The 23,649-nt window shown below is 46.3% G+C and overlaps 1 protein-coding gene across 1 annotated transcript in view; it reads right to left on the bottom strand.

The window, feature by feature from the left end:
* Window positions 1-14,823: 14,823 nt before the first annotated feature.
* Window positions 14,824-23,649, bottom strand: part of DYNC1LI1 (dynein cytoplasmic 1 light intermediate chain 1) — a 46,969-nt gene continuing 38,143 nt past the window's right edge. Inside the window, exons 11-13 of the mRNA XM_068236225.1 lie at window positions 21,720-21,840; window positions 21,445-21,588; window positions 14,824-15,124 (exon numbers count right to left, since the gene is read on the bottom strand). Coding sequence (XP_068092326.1) covers window positions 15,012-15,124; window positions 21,445-21,588; window positions 21,720-21,840 — 378 coding nt within the window. The 3' untranslated portion in view covers window positions 14,824-15,011. The remainder of the gene's footprint in view (window positions 15,125-21,444; window positions 21,589-21,719; window positions 21,841-23,649) is intronic.

Raw genomic sequence — 23,649 nt, forward strand, 5'->3', positions numbered from 1 at the left:
TGTTATGTGTATTTTGGGTGATCCGCTGCCAGGTTTCGCGTATTTTGGGGAACTGCTTCCAAATTATGTGTATTTTGGGGGAACTGCTGCTACCGGATTGTCTATTTTAGGGGAACCACTGCCATATTATTTGTATTTTGGAGAAACTTCTACCAGATTACGCATATTTTTGGTGAAATGCTGTCAGATTACATCTATTTTTGGGGGCCACACTACGGCAGAGCTCAAACTTCCTCGGCAGACCATTTACACCACTGCTAAGGTCATGTGTATTTGGCCCCACCCATGACCACGCCCACTTTATGCTTGCCCACGCCCACTTTTGGCACGCTCAGTACGATGTCCTCCTTTTCAGGGTGTGATGTCCTCCTTTTTGGGGTTCTGCAAGTGGCCACCCTACACACGGCGCGCAGGCAGAGATGCAGTGTGTGGGGACTGACTTAGTCTTCGGGCGGGCAGTAGCCCTCCGGGATCCATGCCTCATTCATTTTGATAAAGGTGAGGTACTGAACACTTTTGTGACCTAGGCGACTTCTCTTCTCAGTGACAATGCCTCCAGCTGCGCTGAAGGTGAGTTGGTAACATGTCCGCCACTTTGTGCCTATACAGAGGGTCTAGTAGCGTGGCCACCCAGTACAGCTCATTCCCCTTGAGTTTTTTTATATGGGGGTCCCTCAACAGGCTGGACAGCATGAAAGACACCGTCTGCACAAAGTTGGATCCAGACATAATATCCATCTCCTCTTGCTCTTTCTCCGTGACGCCAGGTAAGTTCTCCTCCTCCCCCCAGCCATGAACAATACCACGGGAACGTTGAGCAGCACCAGCCCCCTGCGACGCCCGGTGCAGTTGTTCTTCTGCCGCATCCTCCTCCAAAAAACACCTTCCTTATCATCTGAGTCTGACTCCTCTTCCCCACACGACTCTTCCTCCTACTCCCCCCTCTGTGCTGCCGCAGGTGTTGAGGAAACATCTGGTTCTGATGAGAATTGATCCCACAACTCTTCCTCCTATTCCTGTTCACGCTCGTCCACAGCTTGATCCACCACTCTACGCACAGCACGCTCCAGGAAGAAAGCATACAGGATCAAGTCACTGATGGCGCATTCACTGCGACTCACCATGTTTGTCACCTCCTCAAATGGACGCATGAGCCTGCAGGCATTTCGCATGAGTGTCCAGTTCTTCGGCCAGAACATCCCCATCTCCCCAGACTGTGTCCTTCTACTGTAGTTGTAGAGATACTGGGTGATGGCTTTCTCCTGTTGTAGCAGGCGGTTAAACATCAGCAGCGTCGAATTCCAGCGAGTCGGGCTATCGCAAATCAAGCGTCTCACCGGCAAGTTGTTTCTCCGCTGAATATCCGCAAAGCGTGCCATGGCCGTGTAAGACCGCCTGAAATGCCCACACAACTTCCTGGCCTGCTTCAGGATGTCCTGTAAGTCTGAGTACTTAGACACAAATCTCTGAATGATGAGATTCAGTACATGTGCCATGCAGGGAACGTGTCAACTTTCCTAAACTCAAAGCCGAAATTAGATTGCTGCCGTTGTCACACACCACGTTGCCGATGTCCAGTTGGTGCGGGGTCAGCCACTAATCCACCTGTTTGTTAAGAGCAGCCAGGACAGCTGCTCCAGTGTGACTCTACGCTTTGAGGCAAGACATGTCTAAGATGGCGTGACACAGTCGTACCTGGCATGCAGCATAGGCCCTGGGGAGCTGGGGCTGTGTAGCTGGAGAGGAGATCGCAGCACCAGTAGAGTTGAACTGCCACTCAGCCAAGGAAGAGGAGGACAGCGAAGAGGATGTAGCAGGAGGAGAGGAGGTGGCAGTAGGCCTGCCTGCAAGCTGTGGAGGTGTCACAAGTAGATCCGCTGCATAGCCAAGGACTCCCTGCTGGTCAGCGGTCGCCAGGTTGACCCTATAGGCTGTGTAAGTAATGTACCTGCCCTGACCGTGCTTGGCAGACCAGGCATCCGTGGTCAGATGGACCCTTGACCCAACGCTGTGTGCCAGAGATGACACCACTTGCCTCTCAACTTCATGGTACAGTTTGGGTATCGCCTTTTTAGAGAAATAATTGCGGCCTGGTATCTTCCACTGCGGTGTCCCAATGGTTTACAAATTTACGGAAGGACTTAGAGTCCACCAGCTGGTATGGTAACACCTGGCAAGCTAACAGTTCCGCCAAGCCAGCTGTCAGACGCCGCGCAAGGGGGTGACTGGCAGAAATTGGCTTCTTCCGCTCAAAGATTTCCTTCACGGACACCTGGCTGCTGTGGGCAGAGGAGCAGGAACCGCTTAAAGGGAAGGTCCAAGCAAAAAAAAAAAAATGAGTTTCACTTACCTGGGGCTTCTACCAGCCCCATACAGCCATCCTGTGCCCTCGTAGTCACTCATTGCTGCTCCAGTCCCCTGCTGGCAGCTTTCTGACCTCGGAGGTCAGGGCCGAATTGCGTACATTTTTACACATTCCTGCTAGTGCAGGAACATTAACACATACATTTTTACGCGTTAGTGGTGCAACGCGTACATTTTTGTTCCTGCACTAGCTGGAATGCGTAAAAATGTATGCAATGTGGCCCTGACCTCCGAGGTCAGAAAGCTGCCAGCGGGGGACTGGAGCAGCAGTGAGTGACTACGAGGGCACAGGATGGCTACATGGAGCTGGTAGAAGCCCCAGGTAAGTGAAACTCATTTTTTTTTTTTGCTTGGACCTTCCCTTTAAGGTGAGAGGCAGAGTGGAGGAGGGTGGCTGTTAAGGTGCAAGGGATAAAGCGGCTGAAGATGCTGCACCTGAAGGAGGAAGAGGAGAAGGAGGGTGGCTTTTCGTTTGTGTGCTGCTTTTGCTCAGGTGCTCTTCCCATTGCAGTTTGTGCCTTTTCTGCATTTGCCTTCATAAGGCAGTTGTCCCTACGTGGGTGTTGGCCTTTCCACAGCTCAATTTTTGGAGGCAGAGAGAACAGATGGCATTGCTCTGATCTAAGGCAGACACACTAAAAAATTTCCAAACCGCTGAGCCCCCCTGGGGTGATGGCACTATGGTGGCATCAGCAGCTGACGTTGAAGGGCATGTTGGCTGGCTGTCCATAGGTGGCGATACATGGCGCCGGACACTGCCACCAGCTGTTTCTGATGACAAGCTACCCCTGCTTCTTTCAGGAACTCGTCTCCTCCCACTCCTCTCTGACTCCCCCTCTGAACTGTCCCCTTGCTCATCTTGTCTCTTAGGATCCCACGTGACATCCATATCATCGTCATCATCATAATTATCCTGCCCCACTTCGCTTGCCTCAGACACCTCATAAACTGCACCAACAGCAGGTACTTCATCATCCTCCTCACACGTTACGGCCATAGTGTCACCAAACTCAGACATATGAGGTAGTGTAACTTGCTTAGCGCCTTCATCTTGTTGTAACAGTAGTGGCTGTGAATCAGTTAATTCCCCACCAAATAACTCCTGCGAAGTGTCAAATGGAACAGATGTGGTGCTAGTAGTTGCGCTAGTGGCTGCGGAAGAAGAGGTGTTCTGTTAAAGAGAGTCTGAAGCGAGAATAAATCTCGCTTCAGACCTCATAGATAGCAGGGGCATGTGTGCCCCTGCTAAAACGCCGCCATCCCGCGACTTAACGGGGGTCCCTTCACCCCCAAATCCCCTCCGTACAGCTGGGGAGCGCTTCCGCATTGGGGCAGGGCTAACCACCGCAGCCCTGCCCTCACACGCGTCTATCAGACGCGTACCTCCGCCCCTCTCAGTCTTCCTTCACTGAGAGGGGCGGGGGAGAGGCGGCAGGGCTGCAGCCGTTAGCCCTGCCTCCAGGAAGAGAAAATTTACGACCAAGTTGACGACCAAGTTTTGCGGGGGTGAGTTTGGGGGTGAAGGGACCCCCGTTTAGCCACGGGATAGCGGCGTTTTAGCAGGGTCACACATGCCCCTGCTAACTATGAGCTCTGAAGCGAGATTTATTCTCGCTTCAGAGTCTCTTTAAATAGTCAACCACATCCTGACAATCTTGGGATTGAATGGGACATGCCTTCTTCTGAGCACTGTACTTTGGTCCAGGGCCGCACGAAATCACATCAGCACGACCTCGAACAGACCTGCCGGGTGGCCTTCTTCTGGGTCTGCCTCTGCTTGTTTTGTCCATATCGGGGGGGATGAAGTGAAAGGTATGCACTGACTTGACTAATACAATGTGCAGTTACACAGGTGCATGCAGTTAACAAGTATGCACGGAGTGGTATATCACACTGCGTGCGCTCACGTACGTAGGTGGGTGCACTGAACAAGTAGGTATATGCAGTGCTGCTGGGTGTTACAAATGTGCACCTGTCACACATACGTACCGTGAACAGGTACAGTGACTGGTAGTAATAAATATCACACTGCGTGCACTCACGTGGGTAGGTGGGTGCACTGAACAAGTAGGTATATGCAGTGCTGCTGGGTATTACAAATGTGCACCTGTCACACACACACATACCGTGAACAGGTGCAATGATTGGTGGTATTAACAATGCGTGCGCTCGGCTCCAATGTGCCTGCTGACTGTGATGTTGTAGAGTGTCAAAGTTGACCCTAATGATGTAGGGGCGAATCAAACTTCTGGAAAAGTTTGCGTTTCTCTGCGATCGCGAAGCCCGGACGTTCGCCAGCGAACCAATCAGGCCATCTCTACTCCTCTCCTTGCTAAGAAATGTAAGTTTATCTTATGGCTAGCTGCACCCATTTGATATTTCATGTCTGCATGCCCTTTTTATGCAGACGTTAGGGCTCTAGTGCATAGTTTAACATCTGTTTGGACTACAAGGTGTGTATTTGCCTCTAGAGGGCTCTGCCTGCCCCTGTTGGTAATCATTTCAGATGTAGCCTGGCTTTAAGATGCACTGCCATCTCTCCCCAGTATGTTCAAACGTGTCTGTATTTACTACAGTAGATGGAAGAAAGCCTTGTGGTCTTGCGTGCACTAACGCATTGAACTATCACAGGAGAAGCTTTTCACACAATAGTTAACCACCCTGGCGGTATTGACGAGCTCAGCTCGTCCAGGAAAAACTTGCTGAAAGGGAGATTTCTTGCTTCTCTTCCCCGTCGGCTGCACTTTTCCCTCATCAGAGGGATTCCCCAGGATGGCTGGATGCCTGTCAGCACGCTGTGGGTAGCGATCTGTGCTACCCACAGCATACAGAACTAACATCCAGCCACCCTGGGAATCCCTGTGCAGCCGGCGGGGCAGAGAATGTGTGGGGCTGTGTAGGGATTCCCCTTCTTTGCCGGCGGGTGGCTGGTGCGGGGATCCTCTCTGTGCGGGAGGCCGGATCCCCGTACTGTGCATGCGGTGACCCTTTTGTGTGTGTGGGGGGGCGGGTATCCCCTTCTATGGGGCTGGTCTTGGCCGGGCGGGGACACCCCCTTCTGTGCGGGGGGGGGGAGGTCCCCTTCTATGCGGGCTGTGGGTGGCCTCTCCCTCCTCTTCCCCCATCCCTCCCTCTCTGTCCCCCCCCCCATCCCGTGTCTCCCCCGTCAGAAGCCCTGCTTTACTCACCTGAGGGCTTTCTCCTGCGCCGGCCGTGATAGACACCCTCCTCCTCCATCGCCGAAGTCCCGGTCTGTGTAATTACAGTACACGGCTCGGTGACGTCACCAAGCCGCGTACCGTAATTACAGAGAACACGAGACTTCGCGATGGAGGAGGAGGCGCGCCGCTTCCGCCGCAGGAGAAAGCCCTCAGGTGAGTAGATCAGGGCTTCTGACAGGGGGGAGACACGGGATGGGGGGGGGGACACGGGGGATCGGGAGGGAGGGATGGGGGAAGAGGAGGGAGAGGCCACCCACAGCCCGCATAGATGGGGACACCCACCTTCCTCCCACCACATAAGGGGGTGTCCCCGACCGACCACGGCTGGCCCCCATAGAAGGGGATACCCCCCCCCCCGCACACACAGAAGGGCCACCCGCATGCACAGTATGGGGATTCCCCCGCCCCTCCCACAGAGGGGATCCCCGCCGGCCACTACCAGCCAGCACAGAAGGGAAGCCCCCCCACAGAAGGGACACCCGGCCACAGCAATTGGGGGGGGGGGGGGCAGAGGCACCCGCCAACCTGGCTCCCTATACATATGACTCCCTAGACCTGGCTGCACATCTGTCTCCTATACACCTGGCAAACATCTTGCTCCCTATATACCTGGCAAAACATCTGGCTAACTATACCTGGCTGCACATCTGGCTAACTACACCTGGCTGCACATCTGGCTAACTATACCTGGCTGCACATCTGGCTAACTACACCTGGCTGCACATCTGGCTAACTACACCTGGCTGCACATCTGGCTAACTACACCTGGCTGCACATCTGGCTAACTATACTCACCATTGGAATGCTGATCCCTCGTCGCGTACCACTGATAGCTTCCCCAGTGCCTTCTTTCATGTCCCTTGGCGATCACATGTCCCCCGTCGATCGGCGTTAATGGCACCAGTGTCACACAGCATCATCAAAATCTCACATCAAACACTTTTTTTTAAATTGAATTCAATACAATAACCTGTATTGAATTCAATATAAAAAAAAAATGATTGCAAAAAAAAAAAAATTGGTTAAAAATTATTGGAAATTAATTGAACCACTTTTTGCACGGAAATCCTGGGGAAATAGAACGCCAGAGTGGCTACTACTGTATGCTGTATTTCATTTATGTATTAAACTGCTTCCCAGTCAACTTTTTTTTATGTTTTGACATTGTATAAACAATTACTAAATAATTCTTGTAAACACTTGAAAAACTTTCATTTTTAAAGAGAGTCTGAAGCGAGAATAGATCTCGCTTCAGACCTCATATATAGCAGCGGCACGTGTGCCCCTGCTAAACCACCGCTATCCGGCGGCTTAACGAGGGTCCCTGTCCGCCCAAATCCCCTCCATAATGCGGGGGAGCGCTTCCTGGTTGGGGCAGGGCTAACCGCCGCAGCCCTGCCCCACGCGCGTCTGTCAGCACGTATCTCCGCCTCTCCCCCGCCCCTCTCAGTCTTCCTTCACTGAGAGGGGCGGGGGAGAGGCGGCGATGCGCGTCTGATAGACGCGACTGGAGGCAGGGCTGCAGCCGTTAGCCCTGCCCCAACCAGGAAGACAAATCCTACGACCAACTTTCCGACCAACTTTTGCGGGGGGGGGGGGGGGGGGGGGTGAAGGGACCCTCGTGCAGCCGTGGGATAGCGGCGTTTTAGCAGGAGCACACGTGCCCCTGCTATATATGAGAGCTGAAGCGAGATTTGGTCTCGCTTCAGTGTCTCTTTAAAGAGATTCTGTATTGTTAAAATCGCACAAAAGTAAACATACCAGTGTGTTAGGGGACATCTCCTATTACCCTCTGTCACAATTTCACCGCTCCCCGCCGCATTAAAAGTAGTCAAAAACAGTTTTTGAAAGTTTGTTTATAAACAAACAAAATGGCCACCAAAACAGGAAGTAGGTTGATGTACAGCATGTCCACACATAGAAAATACACCCATACACAAGCAGGCTGTATACAGCCTTACTTCTGAATCTCAAGAGATCACTTGTGTGTGTTTACCTTCTGTCCCCAGCTTCTCTCATGCACTGAACATTACAGGCTTCCTGCAGACAGCTCTGCCTATGTTGTTAATTCCTCAGTATGTGACAGACCAGCTCCTTTCACAGCCTCCAGAGGAGGATTTTTATCCAGCTCTCTTCTATCACTGATAAGATAGCAGAGAAGCTGCTGGCTTATGTAAATAAAACACACACTGGAGTGTGCATAGAGGAACAGTTCAACACTGAAGAACTTGGCAGCCTTCCAGACACAGGCCGACAAGTCTGACAGGGGAAAGATACATTGATTTATTACAGAGATGGTTATAGTAGAAAGAGCTGCAGTAAGCCAGAACACATTAGAATAGGTTTAGGAACTTGTAGGATGGTAGAAAAAAACGTTGTAATTTTTGTTACAGAGTCACTTTAAGGCCCGGTTCACATTAGCGGTCGCCGTCCGGAATCGCCGTGCCGGAGCCGGACCGCATGCAGAACGGACGGAACGGACGCACGGCATAGCAATGAAAGCCTATGCGTCCGTTCACATGCGTCCGTTTCGTCCGGACCGGATTCCGGCATAAGACCCAACATGCGCTATTTTTTGGTCCGGCTCCTCCGGCAGCCGTATCCGGAGCGGAGCCGGACTGCACCATCCGGCCAATACAAACCAATGAGAACCGGAGAGCGCACAACACACTAAAAATCCGGATGTTCTACCCCACTTCCTATGCGTATTGTAGTGGCGATTTTGGATGGGGACACATGGGCAAGCATTTTGGAGTGGAGCAGCAGTGACTTTAAACGTACTGGAGATGTTGGCAGTATGTCGGAGGTGGAGGTGAGTGCTAAACAGCGGAGGGCCTGATTCCACAGGTCCACCTTCTGCTGACCTCCCAGACCCCAACATTTTTATTCTATTTCTACTATCTTTTGCCAAACGGATCCGGATCGCATCCTGATGAACACCTGATGCAACCTGACCGGATCCGGATCAGAACCGTACGGTTCCGGTCCGGATCCGGTCAGGTCATCCGGTCCGTTTGGCAGAGAACCGCAAGTGTGAACCGGGCCTAAGTTAACTTATTTGCTAGAAATAAAGAATACACACACCAGAATTTTAATGGATATATTTGTTTTGCTCAATTACAGTCTGGGAGATAAACCATCTTATCAGTTACTATACAAGGATTGTTGCATGTCAAGATTGGGGAAATCCATCAATAATCCTTATAGGTAGAAGTTGTCACTCAAAATATGTGGGTATTTTACACTATGTTTTTGTGGGGGGAAAAAAAACTTCATTAATCCAAAAGGTTACTGTGAAGCATGCAATTCCCTTGTCAACCCCCTCAATACCAAATAAATAAAAAATACAATATGGGAAGTTAAAACCCATCCCATGCAAACAAGAAGCTGAATTAGTAAATCATGGGAAAAATCAAGCTTGTGAGCTGCAGCCAAATTAAATGTCTAAATTGAGATTCCATATACAGAAAAGCTCAGATCTTTGTAACTGCTCAGAGGTTTCCAGCACCAATATCACACAATACATCAATTCCACAATTGTGTTGTCTTTATTAGAGACCACCGAATTAAAGCGTGCATGTGTAGAGGTGTGTAGGTGTGTAGGTGTGTAGAGGTGTGTAGGTGTGTAGAGGTGTGTAGAGGTGTGTGTGTGTTCCATATTTCTACTACAATAACAGTAAAACTAGACCACCTCAAAAGAGTAGGCCAAAGAGCACAACTTAAACAAGATTTTTGTTGCAATGTGTTTTATGCAAATCTAAAAGGAAAAAAACTACAGAAAGACTTTAGGTTACCTGTCAATTTATGGTAATATTTTATTGTGGGAGGTGCCAAAATATTGATGAAACAATTTAAAACAAGTAAAAAGGAAGAATAGGCTGTGGTCTTACATTTGAACAAGACACCACAATTGATCACCAATTTATTAGACTCCATGACAACTCATTTCGCAGGAAGTAAGCCCACTTCCTCAGGTCTCATTGAGTACCTGAAAGCATCCCATGCCAAAACAAAGCACTTCTCGGCAGGGGCGTAGCATTAGCCATAGCAGCTGCTATGGGGACCTGGAGCAGAGGAGGCCCAGGTGGTACTTAATGTTATCACCATTAACTTTGTGTTCCTCCAACCTTTGACTTTGTCTCAGTACCCATGAACTATGTACAGCGTTAAATTACATAAGAATGTAAGTTGCCCAATTAACGCATATCTATAGGGTTGGGGCAGGTGGCATTGCTTAAGAGCACATCCATCCAAGGTCCCCATTATCTCTAGCTACGCCACTGCTTCTAGGGTAGGGTTTTTAGCTTTATTCATTAAGTACTATATATACACCTGCAAACAGTAAATGAGAAGTAGACTTATACTTTACTGTTTGGAATTTGCTATTCTGGAGGCACAACTCATGCACAACTAACCCCTCAACTGCCAGTCAGATATCTAGTGCCAATCTTTTCCTATTCTCAGTGAAACACATATCTATACATGTTGTCCTACTCTTCTGAGCTGGTTTTGAAGATGACAGCAAAACCCCCAATGTGTAAAAACTGATACACTTCTAGCCCTTTACTGTTTATATGTCTCAGAATCTGGGCACTAGATATACAAACATTTTTAAGCATATAAAACCCGTACATAAAAAAGGGAGCCACAGATGAATGGGACGTTCTCGTTACAGGGTAGCAGCACTGATATACATTTTGTAAACATGCTCAAAATTCCCTCAATCGCACAGTTGCACTGTATTACCGATTGTGCTTCTATGATTGAATGACGCAGCACCTTCCACTCATATAAACATAAGACTTATTTCAGTACCCAGTACTTGCCTGACCTGCTGCATTCTGCGTCTTCTATACAGTGTTAAATAGACGCACCTAAAATTTTTCATCCTCTAAAAAATGTTTTCCTTGATAGAGAAGAATACAGCAGAGTGGCAGACTTGTGCTAGGAGTCTACCAAGCAGCTAGGTGCCAGGATAAACCATACAAGGAGTTAAGAACACCTATACTCATCCTGCTTACACGCCATTGTTAGCAAAGCAAGAAGGGTGGTGTTTATAGCTTAAAGGAATAAAGTAGGGGGGGGGAGGGAAATGAGTTGAACTTATCTGGGGCTTTTAATGGTCCCCCACAGACATCCTGTGCCCGCACAGCCACTCACCGATGCGCCGGCCCCGCCTCCGGTTCACTTCTGGAACTTCAGACTTTGAAGTCTGAAAACCACTGCGCCTGCATTGCTGTGTCCTCACTCCTGCTGATGTCACCAGAAGCGTACTGCGCAGCACGCTCCTGGTGACATCAGCGGGAGCAAGGACACAGCTACGCAGGCACAGTGGTTTTCAGACTTCAAAGTCTGAAATTCCAGAAATGAACCAGAGGCCGGGCCGGCACATCGATGAGTGGCTGCACAGACACATGCCGATTAGAAGCCCCAGGTAAGTTCAACGCATTCTCCCCCCCCCCCCCCCCCTACAGTATTCCTTTAAAAGAAACAAAAGAAAATCTACTGTGGCTCCTCTTTCAGTATGCGAATGTAGAGGTGGGGAGCCTGACATCTTTTGAAGATGGTGAAAGGATACAAGACATTAAGACTGCTCAGATGCAGAAATTAGTGTCCTTAAGGCTCCCTGCACACTGCAAATCCGTTTTCTGATTCAAATTTTCCCTGAATACATTTAACAGAAAAACGGATCAAAAACGCAGCATGCAGTAAAGATTAAAAATCGGAATCGGATGTAAACAACGATTCAAAAGCGGAATCTGAATCGGAAATGCATGCAGTGTGCAAGAGGCCTGAAACGTGTACTCTTTAAAAAGTTTCATGTGGATATTTGGAGTGTTTAGTAGAAGCAGAATGGAACAAGGTAATGCACATTGCTCATTAACATGTGCCTCACTTGCAGCTGTACTTTTCTGCACTCTCTTTAGCAGAAATGTAGTAGTGAAATGAACACAGAAAAAATACAGTAAAGTTGAAATTATACATTCGGTTTGGCAAAGAGAAATTAAAACTGGAATCTCTTTCCACATAGAAAAGAGGGAGAATACCAGCCCCCAAAACTACTAATCAACTTCCCAGAAGGAGAGGGTATATAGATAGACCTTATTACACTATACAGTATTTAGTATGGCAAAAGCAGGTGCTCCTTATACACAAAGTAACTTTTTGGGTGGCTGTTTACTATCTCTTTGCACAGACACAATGGAACCTTAATGATTTTCTCCTTTAAAGTGTACCAGAGATGACGCACACACAAAAAATTCATCCCTACCCGAGGCTTCCTCCACCCCCCTGGCCTGATTGCTCCCTCAGCGTAGTCCTCCGCCTCTTGTATCTTCCGTAAGGGGTCCAAGCAGCTTCGGACAGTCAGTGCAGGCGCAGTGCAGCTGCACGCACTCTCGTCTCGCTCCTACGGGCAGGAGAGTTCTGCGCCTGCGCAGTGGTACTGCACAAGCGCAGAAAGCTCCCAACCAGGAGAGTCGGGCTGGTGCACACGGCTGCACATGCTCAGTAAGCCCCAACTGCCGAAGATACCGGGAGCATTTACAGAAGATCCAGGAGGCGAAGGACAGCGATGAGGGGGTGATCAGGCCAGAAGCCTCAAGGTATGTATGATTTTTTTTTTTTTTTTACGTTTAATCTCAGGTTTCCTTTAAGGTGCATACACACTTCTTGACTGCCATGTCGCCTGTCGGGGATCAGAACCTGATCCCTTAGGGCAACATCGCTGGTCGGCCTGTACAGACACGGGCCAGCTATTCAGATGATGATGTGTTCTGTTGCTATGCAGAGGGGGGGGGGGCACATGTATGGGCCCTTAGTTCATCATCCCAGTTATGGGGCTGTATGTAGACTATAGTACACCAATCTTCTGCAGTCATCCCAGCACTCCATTTACTACCGCAAAACAGCTATAGGTGGCCCACAATGCAAATATCTGGTGTGAAATGTGTAATAAAACAAGTGGCAAAAGTCATACCAAACAACCACTGATCAGGCCAGCTGGAAATGACTTGCAGTTTACCTAATGTGAGCGATACAAGAGTGGAATTCATAGACAGACTACTGAATAAACTGTATATGTAAACTAGTGTGAAGAGTTAGATGATGGCTTATTCTAACCAACAGTGATGATGTGTAAGATGCCTACACAGTGAAGCATTATGAACACGGAGGGTATGTACGCTATGTGAATACGTTGTGTAAAATGCAACATACGTTTTACTGACATTTTGAAGTTACAGCTTGCAGCCCTTTTATGCATGTTGATCTCAATATATCTTCCTTTAATAGTGTAGGGAGCCTGATCTATAATTAGTTCTACTAACTAAATAGGACTACTGAAATATATTAAATAAAAAAAAAAAAAAGATAATAGTTTATCATATGCAGAGAATAAATACAACTTTATTAACTGATTGTAGAAGACAGGACTGTTTTAACCACCAATGTAAACCAGTGATATAGCGGCTAGTGCAGACAGAGCTGTACATATTAAACAAACCAGGAGACATTAGCAGAACACATAACACACCAACACTAATCTCTGCCTCACTTTTAAATTATACAGAACTATTCAGTGCTTGCAGTGAACTGGTATAAGAGCCTCCCCAAACCATAGCTCATTGTATTGTCGAGTACAGCAGCAACATAGGCCAGTTTTACTTCTCTGAAAGATAAATTACCCGTTCCATGGTGTCCACAGCCCACAAAAATTAAATTAAAAGGTCTATAAATTAATCGCAACTTAGCCCGAGGTCATCCACTAGACTTATAAAAGTGATTTTTGGAAAGTTGGGTCCATGTTATTTTTGTGAGTCTGTCAATTTAACGATGGTGCATTGCTAGAAGGAAATCTCTAGAGCATGATGTAGCTCATCCACTGGGAATCTATCCCACTTGTCACTTTGGAGACAATTAGTTTGCTTTGGACATGTAGTTGTTAGTAACAAACGTAACTCCATTCACTATTTCATTGTATTCTAGGGATTCCTCTTACAGATGTGCTGCAAGTAAGAATCGCCAGATACTCACTCCTGCAACATTGATCTAAACATCCACAGACTTCCTATCTTCCGCAAGGCTCACACATCAGGAAGAGGACAGTTAAATAGGCCAGGAGACCATAGCTAATGCTTGTACTTTCAAATCCAAGAGAAAGTACAACACCACAAAAAAAATCTTGTCGTACAAATTTGATTGAGAGTTCCTTTAAAGTAGACCTACCATTAAAAGAACACGTCACATAAATCAGTAGGGCACATGCTAGAGTGTGGCTAGCCACTTATGTGGATTGCATAAAGCCTTCTTTATATCTTAAAGCTGAATTACAGTAAAACTTTATCGACAGATTTGCCACACTATTATAACTTCTAAGAACTGAATCCAGTTTTGAAAAAAGTTCCTCGCATGGTTAATAAAGTCACTTTCACCCTCCTTTGGGGCCTTATTACATTACTGCGCATATACAAAACTGTACTGCACTTTGTTCTACCCGCTATGAGGAGATTTCCCTATGACGTAAGGAGAAGATTAAATAAGCAGTAGAAAGCTTTTGGCGACAGCTACAATGCTTGCAAGCAACAGAATATTTTTTTCTCCTCAATGAATGGGGATCAATAACTTTTTTTTTTACATAATTACATTACTTTGAGGCAAAAGCACCTAAGGATTTGGGAGGAAGGTTTTATTGTGTGTTACGCTGGACTGCAATTGTGCTTTCATGCCCTTGTTATCAAATGTAGTGCTCATATTAGCATTACATTCCCTGATTAAAAACACTCTTCTGTCTGCACTCTGTTGTTGGGTCTAATATATTTGGCTTTAATACTAACCTGCACGCTCAGCCTAGGCTAAAAACAGGTAGAGGGAAGTAGAAGTAGAGACCAAGAAGTTTGGCTTCCAAGCACTTCATGTAATTTGGCACCATAGACATGTACCCTACAGATAAATGCTTTGCAGTGACAGGTCCAAGTTTAACACTTCTTCCTTTCTTACTCTCTAAGTGGAAAACACAACTCAGTTTTTTTGGTATGGTTTTAAAAACATTTTCCACAACCTGCTGTAAGAGAAACTGGCAGCTTGTCAGTAGCTCACAGAACCACTCTTTAACTCTTCTACTTTTTTCTCTTTACAGTTGTTTGTAAATGACTGCATTCTTTACAAAACAGTGGCTTAACAAAACAAATGAAAATAATAATTACATGTGTAAAAAAAAAAGTAGATTTAGGCCATAAAAAACAGCAGTTCAGTCATTTTTATTATCCCACAGGTTTTTCGTTTAAATTGGGATAAAAAATATCAAAACATTGAGTGTCTTCACTTTAAAGAAAAAAAATGCGTTTCTTTCTCTGCAGTTCCACAATCACTGAGGAAGGAAAAGGCAGAGGCTGTTTCACACCACTCCAAAAACAGAACTTTCAGTCTTCAAGATGCTTCGTTTTCTGTGGGGGATGTGGGAGATGTTGGGGAGACAAGATCAGGTTTACGGGAAATTCTATCCAGTTCAGCTTGAACGTCTGTCAACACCGGCTTTTGGCCTTTTAAGGAAATGATAGCATAGGGTTAAAAATAGAGCAAAAAAACCAAACAAAAGACATATTTCAATAAAGGTATGTATACAATATATTGACAAAACAGTCAGCCCAATCATATCTAATATGTTCTAAATAACTGGAGTAGAGGAGATGAGAGGTAAATGGCTGACTCAAAAGGTTTGCGTTGCCAAATTGTAGCCAACCACTTTGGTGTCTGAGAATTATAACAGGTCATTCCTATGGTGTGTGGTTGGTTTCTCACTTTGGATTCCTCCACTAGCAGTAATTTCAAAACCTTCTCCAAGGACATAATCTGGGTGTAAAGATAAAATGCAATGGAATAAAGAGGCACCCACTGAAAATATAAAATAACGAAAATGTATAAAACATTCAAAGAAGGTGGACTTGCCAACAAATAATGGCAAGGTAAAATACTTCATTGAATGTATTTCACTGGATCACACCACACTTCATCATCAGGTGAAAAAAAATCTTTATGGATTGCCAAACTATTATGGAGAGACTTTTTAGTATTCAAGAACAGATATGATGAAGCCCAGAAAAACATTTACAGTAGGCCTGAAGAATTTTGGGAAAAAATTGAATTGAGCGATTTCTATCCGAAATTGCGATTTCGATTCACGATTTCCTTCAAAACAAGCTTTGTTCCCCCTGTCTCTCTTTGTGCCCCCTTTGCCTCTTTATGCCTCCACTGGGTCTCTCTCTTGCCTCCTTTGTGTCTGTGCCCGCTGTTTCTCTCTTTGTGCCCCCTCTGTGTCTCCCTCTGTGCCCGCTGTCTCTGTACCTCCTCAGTCCCCCAAGCTGTATCAGTTCTGGACATACCTTCCACCAAGAGTCCAGCGATGCATGTCTATCCACTTCGCCTCCTGCAGGCTCTAATGCACGGAATACTTCCTGTAGGTCATGTGATATACAGGATACCAGGTTTTTGCCAAGCACAAGAGTCGGCAGACGGCGACAGAGGACGGACAGCGTTGGACTCGTGCGGAAGGTATGTCCAACGCTGCGGGCCACACATGCCAGGACTTTGGGGAAGTTTGAAGCTGCTTCTTCAAACTTTCCCATGGGGAAATGACGTGATTGCGATATTCACCACTGACGATTCCAAAATTGTGATCTTGGTGATCGCAATTTCGGTTTAAATTCGATTTATCTTTCAGGCCTAATTTACAGGTCAAGCCCATGATACCACGATGGAATCAAATTCTTGCAATTTATTTCTAAAGAGTAAACAATTTGACTTATACCCAATCTTTTACAAAATATGTTAGGCTACATAGAAATGTTATATGCAGTGGCTATAAAAGATATTAGGAGTACAAACCTTTTCTCAGCTCCTGTCAACTTAAAGTTTAGCCAAAGGCAAACCTCCGTTACAAAAACACACATACCCAAGAAGAGGGAAGCCTCTGGATCCTATAGAAGCTTCCCACGCTGTCTTCCATCGCTGAGCACTGCCGCCCCCCCATCAAAAGGGGCACCAGGCCAGCGTGAGTACAGCTGCTCATGCACAAGTGGCTATGTGCTGCCGTGGGTGCAACACAATCATGCTCGTGCCAGAGGAGAAGCGGGGCCAAGATATTGTGGAGGGGCCTCGGCAGCAGTGGAGTTTTGGAGGACGACTTAGAAAGCCTATGATGGATCCTTAGGTTAAATTGTATTTGATTTTTCAACCAAGGTTCGCCTTGGTTTCTCTTTAAACCTCACCAAGTAAAAGATCAGCAAGCCTTAAAATCCCAAAGACATGAGGCAGATAGGGGCAGGATTGTCCCATTATCCACATCCCAATCCAGCTTCCCTAACTACACTACACTCTTTCCCTCACCATGACTACTAGTCTACAGTATTCAAGGACAACTGTAATGAGAGGGATATGGAGTCTGCCTCGTTTCATTCCTTTTAAACAATACCAGTTCCCTGGCAGCCCTGCTGACCTATTCAGCTGCAGTAGGGTTTGAATTACACCAGAAAAAAAGCATGCGGGTAATCTTGTCAGATCTGACAATGTCAGAAATGCATGATCTGCTGTATGCTTGTTCAGGGTCTGTGGCTAAAAGTATTAGAGGCAGAGGATCAGCAGGATAGCCAGGCAACTGGTATTGTTTAAAAGGAAACCAATATGGAAGCTTCCATGTCCCTCTTGTTAAAGAGGTCTTTTCAACTCTAGCGCTTCAACACCATAATGATTATCATCCCCTTTAACCAAAATACACCCCGAGGAGACGCCCAGGGGGGCGTGAAACGTGTATGGCCAAAATAGCACACAGCGTGTCTCTAGGCATATACAGACAGTCTGCTGCTACATCTCGTAGTGGGACACAAATCCAGGGATTTTATACCTGGGATGCCAGCAAATCCCCAGTCTAAAGGTGGCCATACACTGGTCGATTTGCCATCAGATTCGACCAAAAGATAGATCCCTCTCTGATCGAATCTGATCAGAGAGGGATCGTATGGCTGCCTTACTGAAAACAGATGGTGAATCGATTTCAGCCTGAAACCGATCACAATCTGTGGAGCTGACGCCCCCCCCCCCCCTGCATACATTACCTGTTCCGGCCGGCGCGAGTCCCCTGGTCCACCGCTGTCTTCTCTGCCTGGTCCCGGCATCTTCTCCACATCGGCTCCCGGTTGGCATCCGCGTATAACTTTGTCACTCCAGTGACAGCGGAAGTTCAAATAGAGTGCCCTCTATTTGTACTTCCACTGTCACTGCAGTGACACAGGAAGTTATGCCGGATGCCGGGATGCGGAAGCTGATGTGGAGACGATGCCGGGACCAGGCGGAAAAAACAGCGGTGGACCAGGGGACTTGCGCCGGCGGAGCAGGTAATGTATACCCGCTGTATTGCGTCGGTCGTCGGGCATTCGAACGCCACTATCGACACACTCCCGACCCGCCGGCGACCGAGAAAAATCTTCCGCACGGATGGATCGACGGGAGTCGACGGGAATGATGGATTTCGGACGGTAATCCATTGTTCTGTCAGCGGTGTGCGCGGCTATTTCACGGCCATTTCGATCACGGTGATCGAAACGGCTGTATTTCGGCGGGAAAATCGTTAGGTGTATGGGCCCCTTAAGCAGCCTAGCTACAGATTGGAGCCTGAACGGACCTACAAACAGTCCAGATACCAGACCAAGTACCAGCAAGAAGGACTAGCTCGGAATGACTGTGGCTTCACAGCATGCAAACGGATTCCCATGGAGTGGTGAGATTACAAGCTGCCCCCATGTGCTGTTATCTGATATCTTCTGAACTGCTTATACACACTGTTGACATTGCTAATAGCTTTATGATATGCTGTGCATAGCTGAAAGCCTGCTTTGCTGAACAACCAAAATACACCCCATTTTTTTTACACTACACTATCTACTACTCTAGCCTACACAAACTTAATTGTCCTTCAGTAATACACTACATTTATTGATCCTTAAATCACTAGTTCAAATTTTACATTTGAATTTTACAGCACTGTACATTAGTTATTGCCATTTATAATCTATTTTTAAAGCTACTTTCTATAAATACAGCAATCACTGTTTCACCATAACAATGCTGCTCACTTATTTATACAGTCAATAATGGTTTTCTTTTTACACTTATTTTCTTTATATTTTACATACATAAAAATCACCACTAGATGGCGCTCAAACACCTTTCCATTTAGAAGTACAACAGAGCAGCTTCTGGTGACCCAAAACCACTAGGAAAGTAGAAGCTGTCAAACAGTCCTACATGAGCTCCTCACCTTTTTACTGCCCGATTAATTACATTACTTTTGGTGATTGCTTTGGCACCGCAAGATTTTTTTTTTCACCTGCACTGTGGGTTGTGATCAGGCAAAACGTAATGAAAGTATGATCTTGCTTTTAAAATAGTCTTATCTGAAAGCAATGCCTCTTCCTTCAAATATTTTATACATTTGAATTATTTTACATTCCACTAGGCAGCCCTCATTGCCACTGTATTGCAGTGCTCTGACCATACATTCTCTGACAACAATATGTGCTGGTTTAGGCTACGCTTGTTGCCCATGGTTTACACATGTACCCGATATTTAAAGTCATGAATTAATGCACTTTTTTCATAAAGAAATCCTAAAAAATAAAATAAAAACCCCCTATGGGGGATACTTACCTTGGGAGGGGGAAGCCTCTGGATCCTGATGAGGCTTCCCCCTCCTTCAGTGTCCCTCCGTTAAGTGCTCGGGTCCTCCGAAGTGCGGCGATGTAAATATTTACCTCTCCGCGATCCTGTGCAGGCGTACTAGCGGCTTTTCATTCAGGTAAGGCTGATATAGCCAAACCCGATTGATCCGTTCTACTGCGCAGGTGCGAGTACTTTTGCGCCTGCCCAGTACAGCTGATACGATCAGGCTTGGCTATTTCCGCCTAGCCCGAAGGAAAAGCTGCTACTGCGCCTGCACTGGATCCCGGCGAGGTAAATATATCAAGCCTTGTTAGAGGCTTCTGGGGAGCCAGCGCTGGATTACCTGCAGCTACAGGGATGGGGAAGCCTCATTTGGGGCCCTGAGGCTTCCCCCTCCCAAGGTAAGTACTCCCCAGGGCTTTTTGGGAAGTGGAATGATGGGTAAGGGGGGGGGGGGGGTACGTTGCCTTCTGCTAGGGATTGTTAAATATAGAGGTGAGAATGGGCACCAGTTGGTTTGCACAGGTTCTCAGGCACATTGAGGACACTCCACCTGGGCTTGAGGCTTTCCTAGGGTTAAGCCTACAAAAATGAAAAGTTCTGTTCCTCTCCCCCACCCCTCTTCACAGACAAAATATTGGACCCTTAGAGGACAACTGTAGCAAGAGGTATGTGGAGGCTGCCATATTTATTTCCTTGTAAACAATACCAGTTGCCTGGCAACCCTGCTGATTTATGTGGCTGCAGTAGTGTCTGATCAGGGTCTATGGCTAATAGTATTAGAGGCAGAGAATCAGCAGGATAGCCAGGTAACTGGTATTGCTTAAATGGAAATAAATATGGCAGCCTCCATATACCACTCTCTACAGTTGTCCTTTAACCTTCCTGACGTTAAGGATGAGCCGGACTCATCCTGAAAAAATAGCTGGCATCGTTAAGGACAAGTCAGGCTCGTCCAGTGATTACTAGCACTCAACTACGGCATCGATGGCATGCAAGATCCCTCGCTAGCACCTCACTGCTTCCCTGCGCGAATATTCCTGCTTTATTCGCAGCGATCCCCGACGGGGATCTGCTCTTCTTTCTCCTTCGTCCGCTTCCTGTCCCCCAGCAATCACATTCCTCAGCATGTCCCTCTGATGACTCTGCATGTGTCCCCTTGGTGTTGGGCGCTTGCAGAGTCATCACATCAGGTGGCAAATTAAAAATAAAAATTTGTATTGGATCCAACATAAAAAATTCTAAGTGAAAAAAAAAAAAAACTAAAAAACTATGGGCAGGACTACTGCCTATAGCAGCAAATAATAAAGTAGATTTTTATATATATATATATATATATATATATATATATATATATATATATATATATATATATATATATATATATATATATATATATATATATATATATATATATATATATATATATATATATATATATATATATACAGTATAAATGTAAAAAAAAAAAATGAAAAAAAAATAGTTTTTTTTATATTGTACGCATGCTTGCGGACAGCTTGCAAGGCAGCAACTTGCAAACAGTCCGCAAAAATGCATACAATATAAAGAAATGCTTTAAAAAAAAAAATATACCGCTTTTGGTACAAAAATTGCAGGGAAATTAAATGCTGGGGAGGTTCTCATTTTGAACATCTTTTCACATTATTCCGAATGCTGCTTATTTGTACAGTTCTGTAGATCCAGCACCGATGCCATTCTTCTTATCTTACAAATGTTATCAGGCTTCAACTCCCCTGCAACCAGCCTGGAGAGAGCAGCTGCCACGGGTGTCACTCTGACATAAGAGACGCACCGCCCACTGTTTACTATACCCAGAGTCCACATCACGTAGGGGCCAAACAGAAGTTTTTATTATATGCGGATTTACTATAACAGCTGTTGCTCCCATAGACTTATAAAGTAGATTGGCCAGGACCTGGAGAGGTAGTTTACTATATCCGAATGTTTAATATACTAAAGTTTCAAAGTTTATTATAACGATATTATACTGTATTATACATTAATAGCACTGGTGGCTAACTACGACAACTATACGTAGATCAGGTTGTATGTAATTGCATTTTTATTCATAGTGAGCCAATATGCCATAATTAACACAAAAATGCTGCCATAAACTAAAGGTTACCTGATTTTTTGCCAGATGATGGGATACTGTTACCTCCAGAATTACCTCCAGGGCTGCCGGTACCCCCAGGTCCAGGTGAGCCAGTTTTCTTGCTCAGCAAACTGTTAAAGAAATTAGCCAGGACTCCTTCACTTGTGGTTCCAGCTGTCACAAGAAGAAGGAATTAGCTAACTCGGACATTTTACTACAGTAGGTCATTATTTATTTATTTGTTGTATTTATAAAGCGCCAACATATTACGCAGCGCTGTCATGTGGTAATTATCTGATCAGTACCTTTCATGTTGGGATCAATTTTCTTTGTGCCAGCAGGAACAGGCGACACACTGGTAACATTAGATGTTCCTGATCTGCTGGGTGTCCTTGGAGACCCACCAGGCACTCTTGGAGCTGCATCCTAGAATACAAGTTTAAAATGACTAAAAACTGCTTTACTCAGCAACCATCGAATAAAAAAAACTGTTGCATTAATGAAATACACAGAATTTTCAGTCACCAATATGTAGCATTCAGAAGAACAGTTCAGCACATTAAAGGGAACCTAAAGTAATTGAAAACAGCCATTTTAACTTACCTGGGGCTTCTACCAGCACCCTTCAGCAGCCCTGCGCCGTCACTGAGCGATCCTCCAATCCCCCGCATCACCCCTCTTTTGGTTTGAGTGACGCAGTGAATTGATGGCTTTTGCGCCGCACATGCTCGATCGCGCTTCCGTCACCAGGAGTGCCCTGCGCAGTAGAGATTTATCATGCTGCACATGCGCAGAGCGCTTCCATCCAGGAAGCGTGATCAAGAGGTGCGCAGACCGGGGCCACGCATCCAGAAGAAAGAAGGGAGCTCCAGGTGACCGGAAGATCGGGGAGTGACGACGTGGGCACAGGATGGCTGCAGGGGCTGGTAGAGGTCCCAGGTAAGTTAAACCAGCTTTTTTGTATTTACTTTAGGTTCCCTTTAAGCACAGATGGAGGCACGGAGCAGTTGTGCTGCAAAAAACACATAGGGTAGGAACACACTAGGCAGAATCGCATATGCATTTCCCACTATGTGCTATGGGGGAAACTCATGTGATTCTGCCTAGTGTGTTCCTTCCACATACATGTTTGTTGGGTATTCACTTATTTTCTCTAGATCAGGGGTCTCAAACTCAATTTACCTGGGGGGCCGCAGGAGGCAAAGTCAGGATGAGGCTGGGCCGCATAAGGAATTTCACAATCGCGGCGCATCGCCGCCTCTGCCCGCCCCTCTCACTCTTCCTTCACAGAGAGGGGTGGGGAGAGGCGGCAATCTGTGCGACGATTGACATCAGGAGGGGCAGAGCTAAAGCTGAAAGCTCTGCCCCTTCCAGGAAATGCTGGCGGATTGCCCCCCGGGCGATTTGGGGGCTCTGCAGCCCTCGTTTAGCGGCGGGGATGCGGCGGATTACTTGGGAGCACTGAAGCGAACTATACGGAAGCTTTTGCCAGCGAGGGCCACAAAATATTGTACCGAGGGCCGCAAATGGCCCGCGAGTTTGAGACCCCTGCTCTAGATGGTTATGCACCAAAAACTGGTTAACTTATTTTTGGGACTTTCCAAGCACATCCAAAGTATCAGGAAACCACATGACAAGAAACACTGCTAATTTTGAGGAAGTGGTTTGGTAACTACAGCTAGTTCCACGTGAGTTTAGCTACGTTTAGGCTGAAGTATTTGTTTTGAACAGTGTTAAGCCTTGTACACATGTCCAATCTTGGCCTATTTTACCATTTCCATGTAGTATGAGCGCTTACCTAGCCAATCTACCCCACAGCAGAATAACCTTTAGGGAAGAAAAAATTGCAATTTATGAAAATTCCTAAAAACAAACAAACCCCAAGTTTTAATTGGTTTCCCTTTTGCAGAAGGCACTGAAAGTGTTAAGCCTCAGTGTTTACTATATGGAGATCGGTCTTGGCATTTATTTTTCTGTATTCTGTATAAAGGTGACCATACACTGTGCAACATTTTTAATACAATAGACTGAGTCTGACCAGGAGTGGTGGGACACTGATTATCTGCATAGCTTTGCACTGTGCTGGAAGTTAGAGGTTGATTGATGTTCAGCTTCTTGCTGTAGTGCGTCAGGTAGCAAATAGTGCAAGGTGATTTACCTCTCTATGTTCCCCAATCGATATTTCCTATCAGGCACTGATCACTTGCCAGATCAGGTAACAAAGAGACTATAACA

This window comes from Hyperolius riggenbachi, chromosome 5, assembly GCF_040937935.1.
Source record: "Hyperolius riggenbachi isolate aHypRig1 chromosome 5, aHypRig1.pri, whole genome shotgun sequence".
NCBI lineage: Eukaryota > Metazoa > Chordata > Amphibia > Anura > Hyperoliidae > Hyperolius > Hyperolius riggenbachi.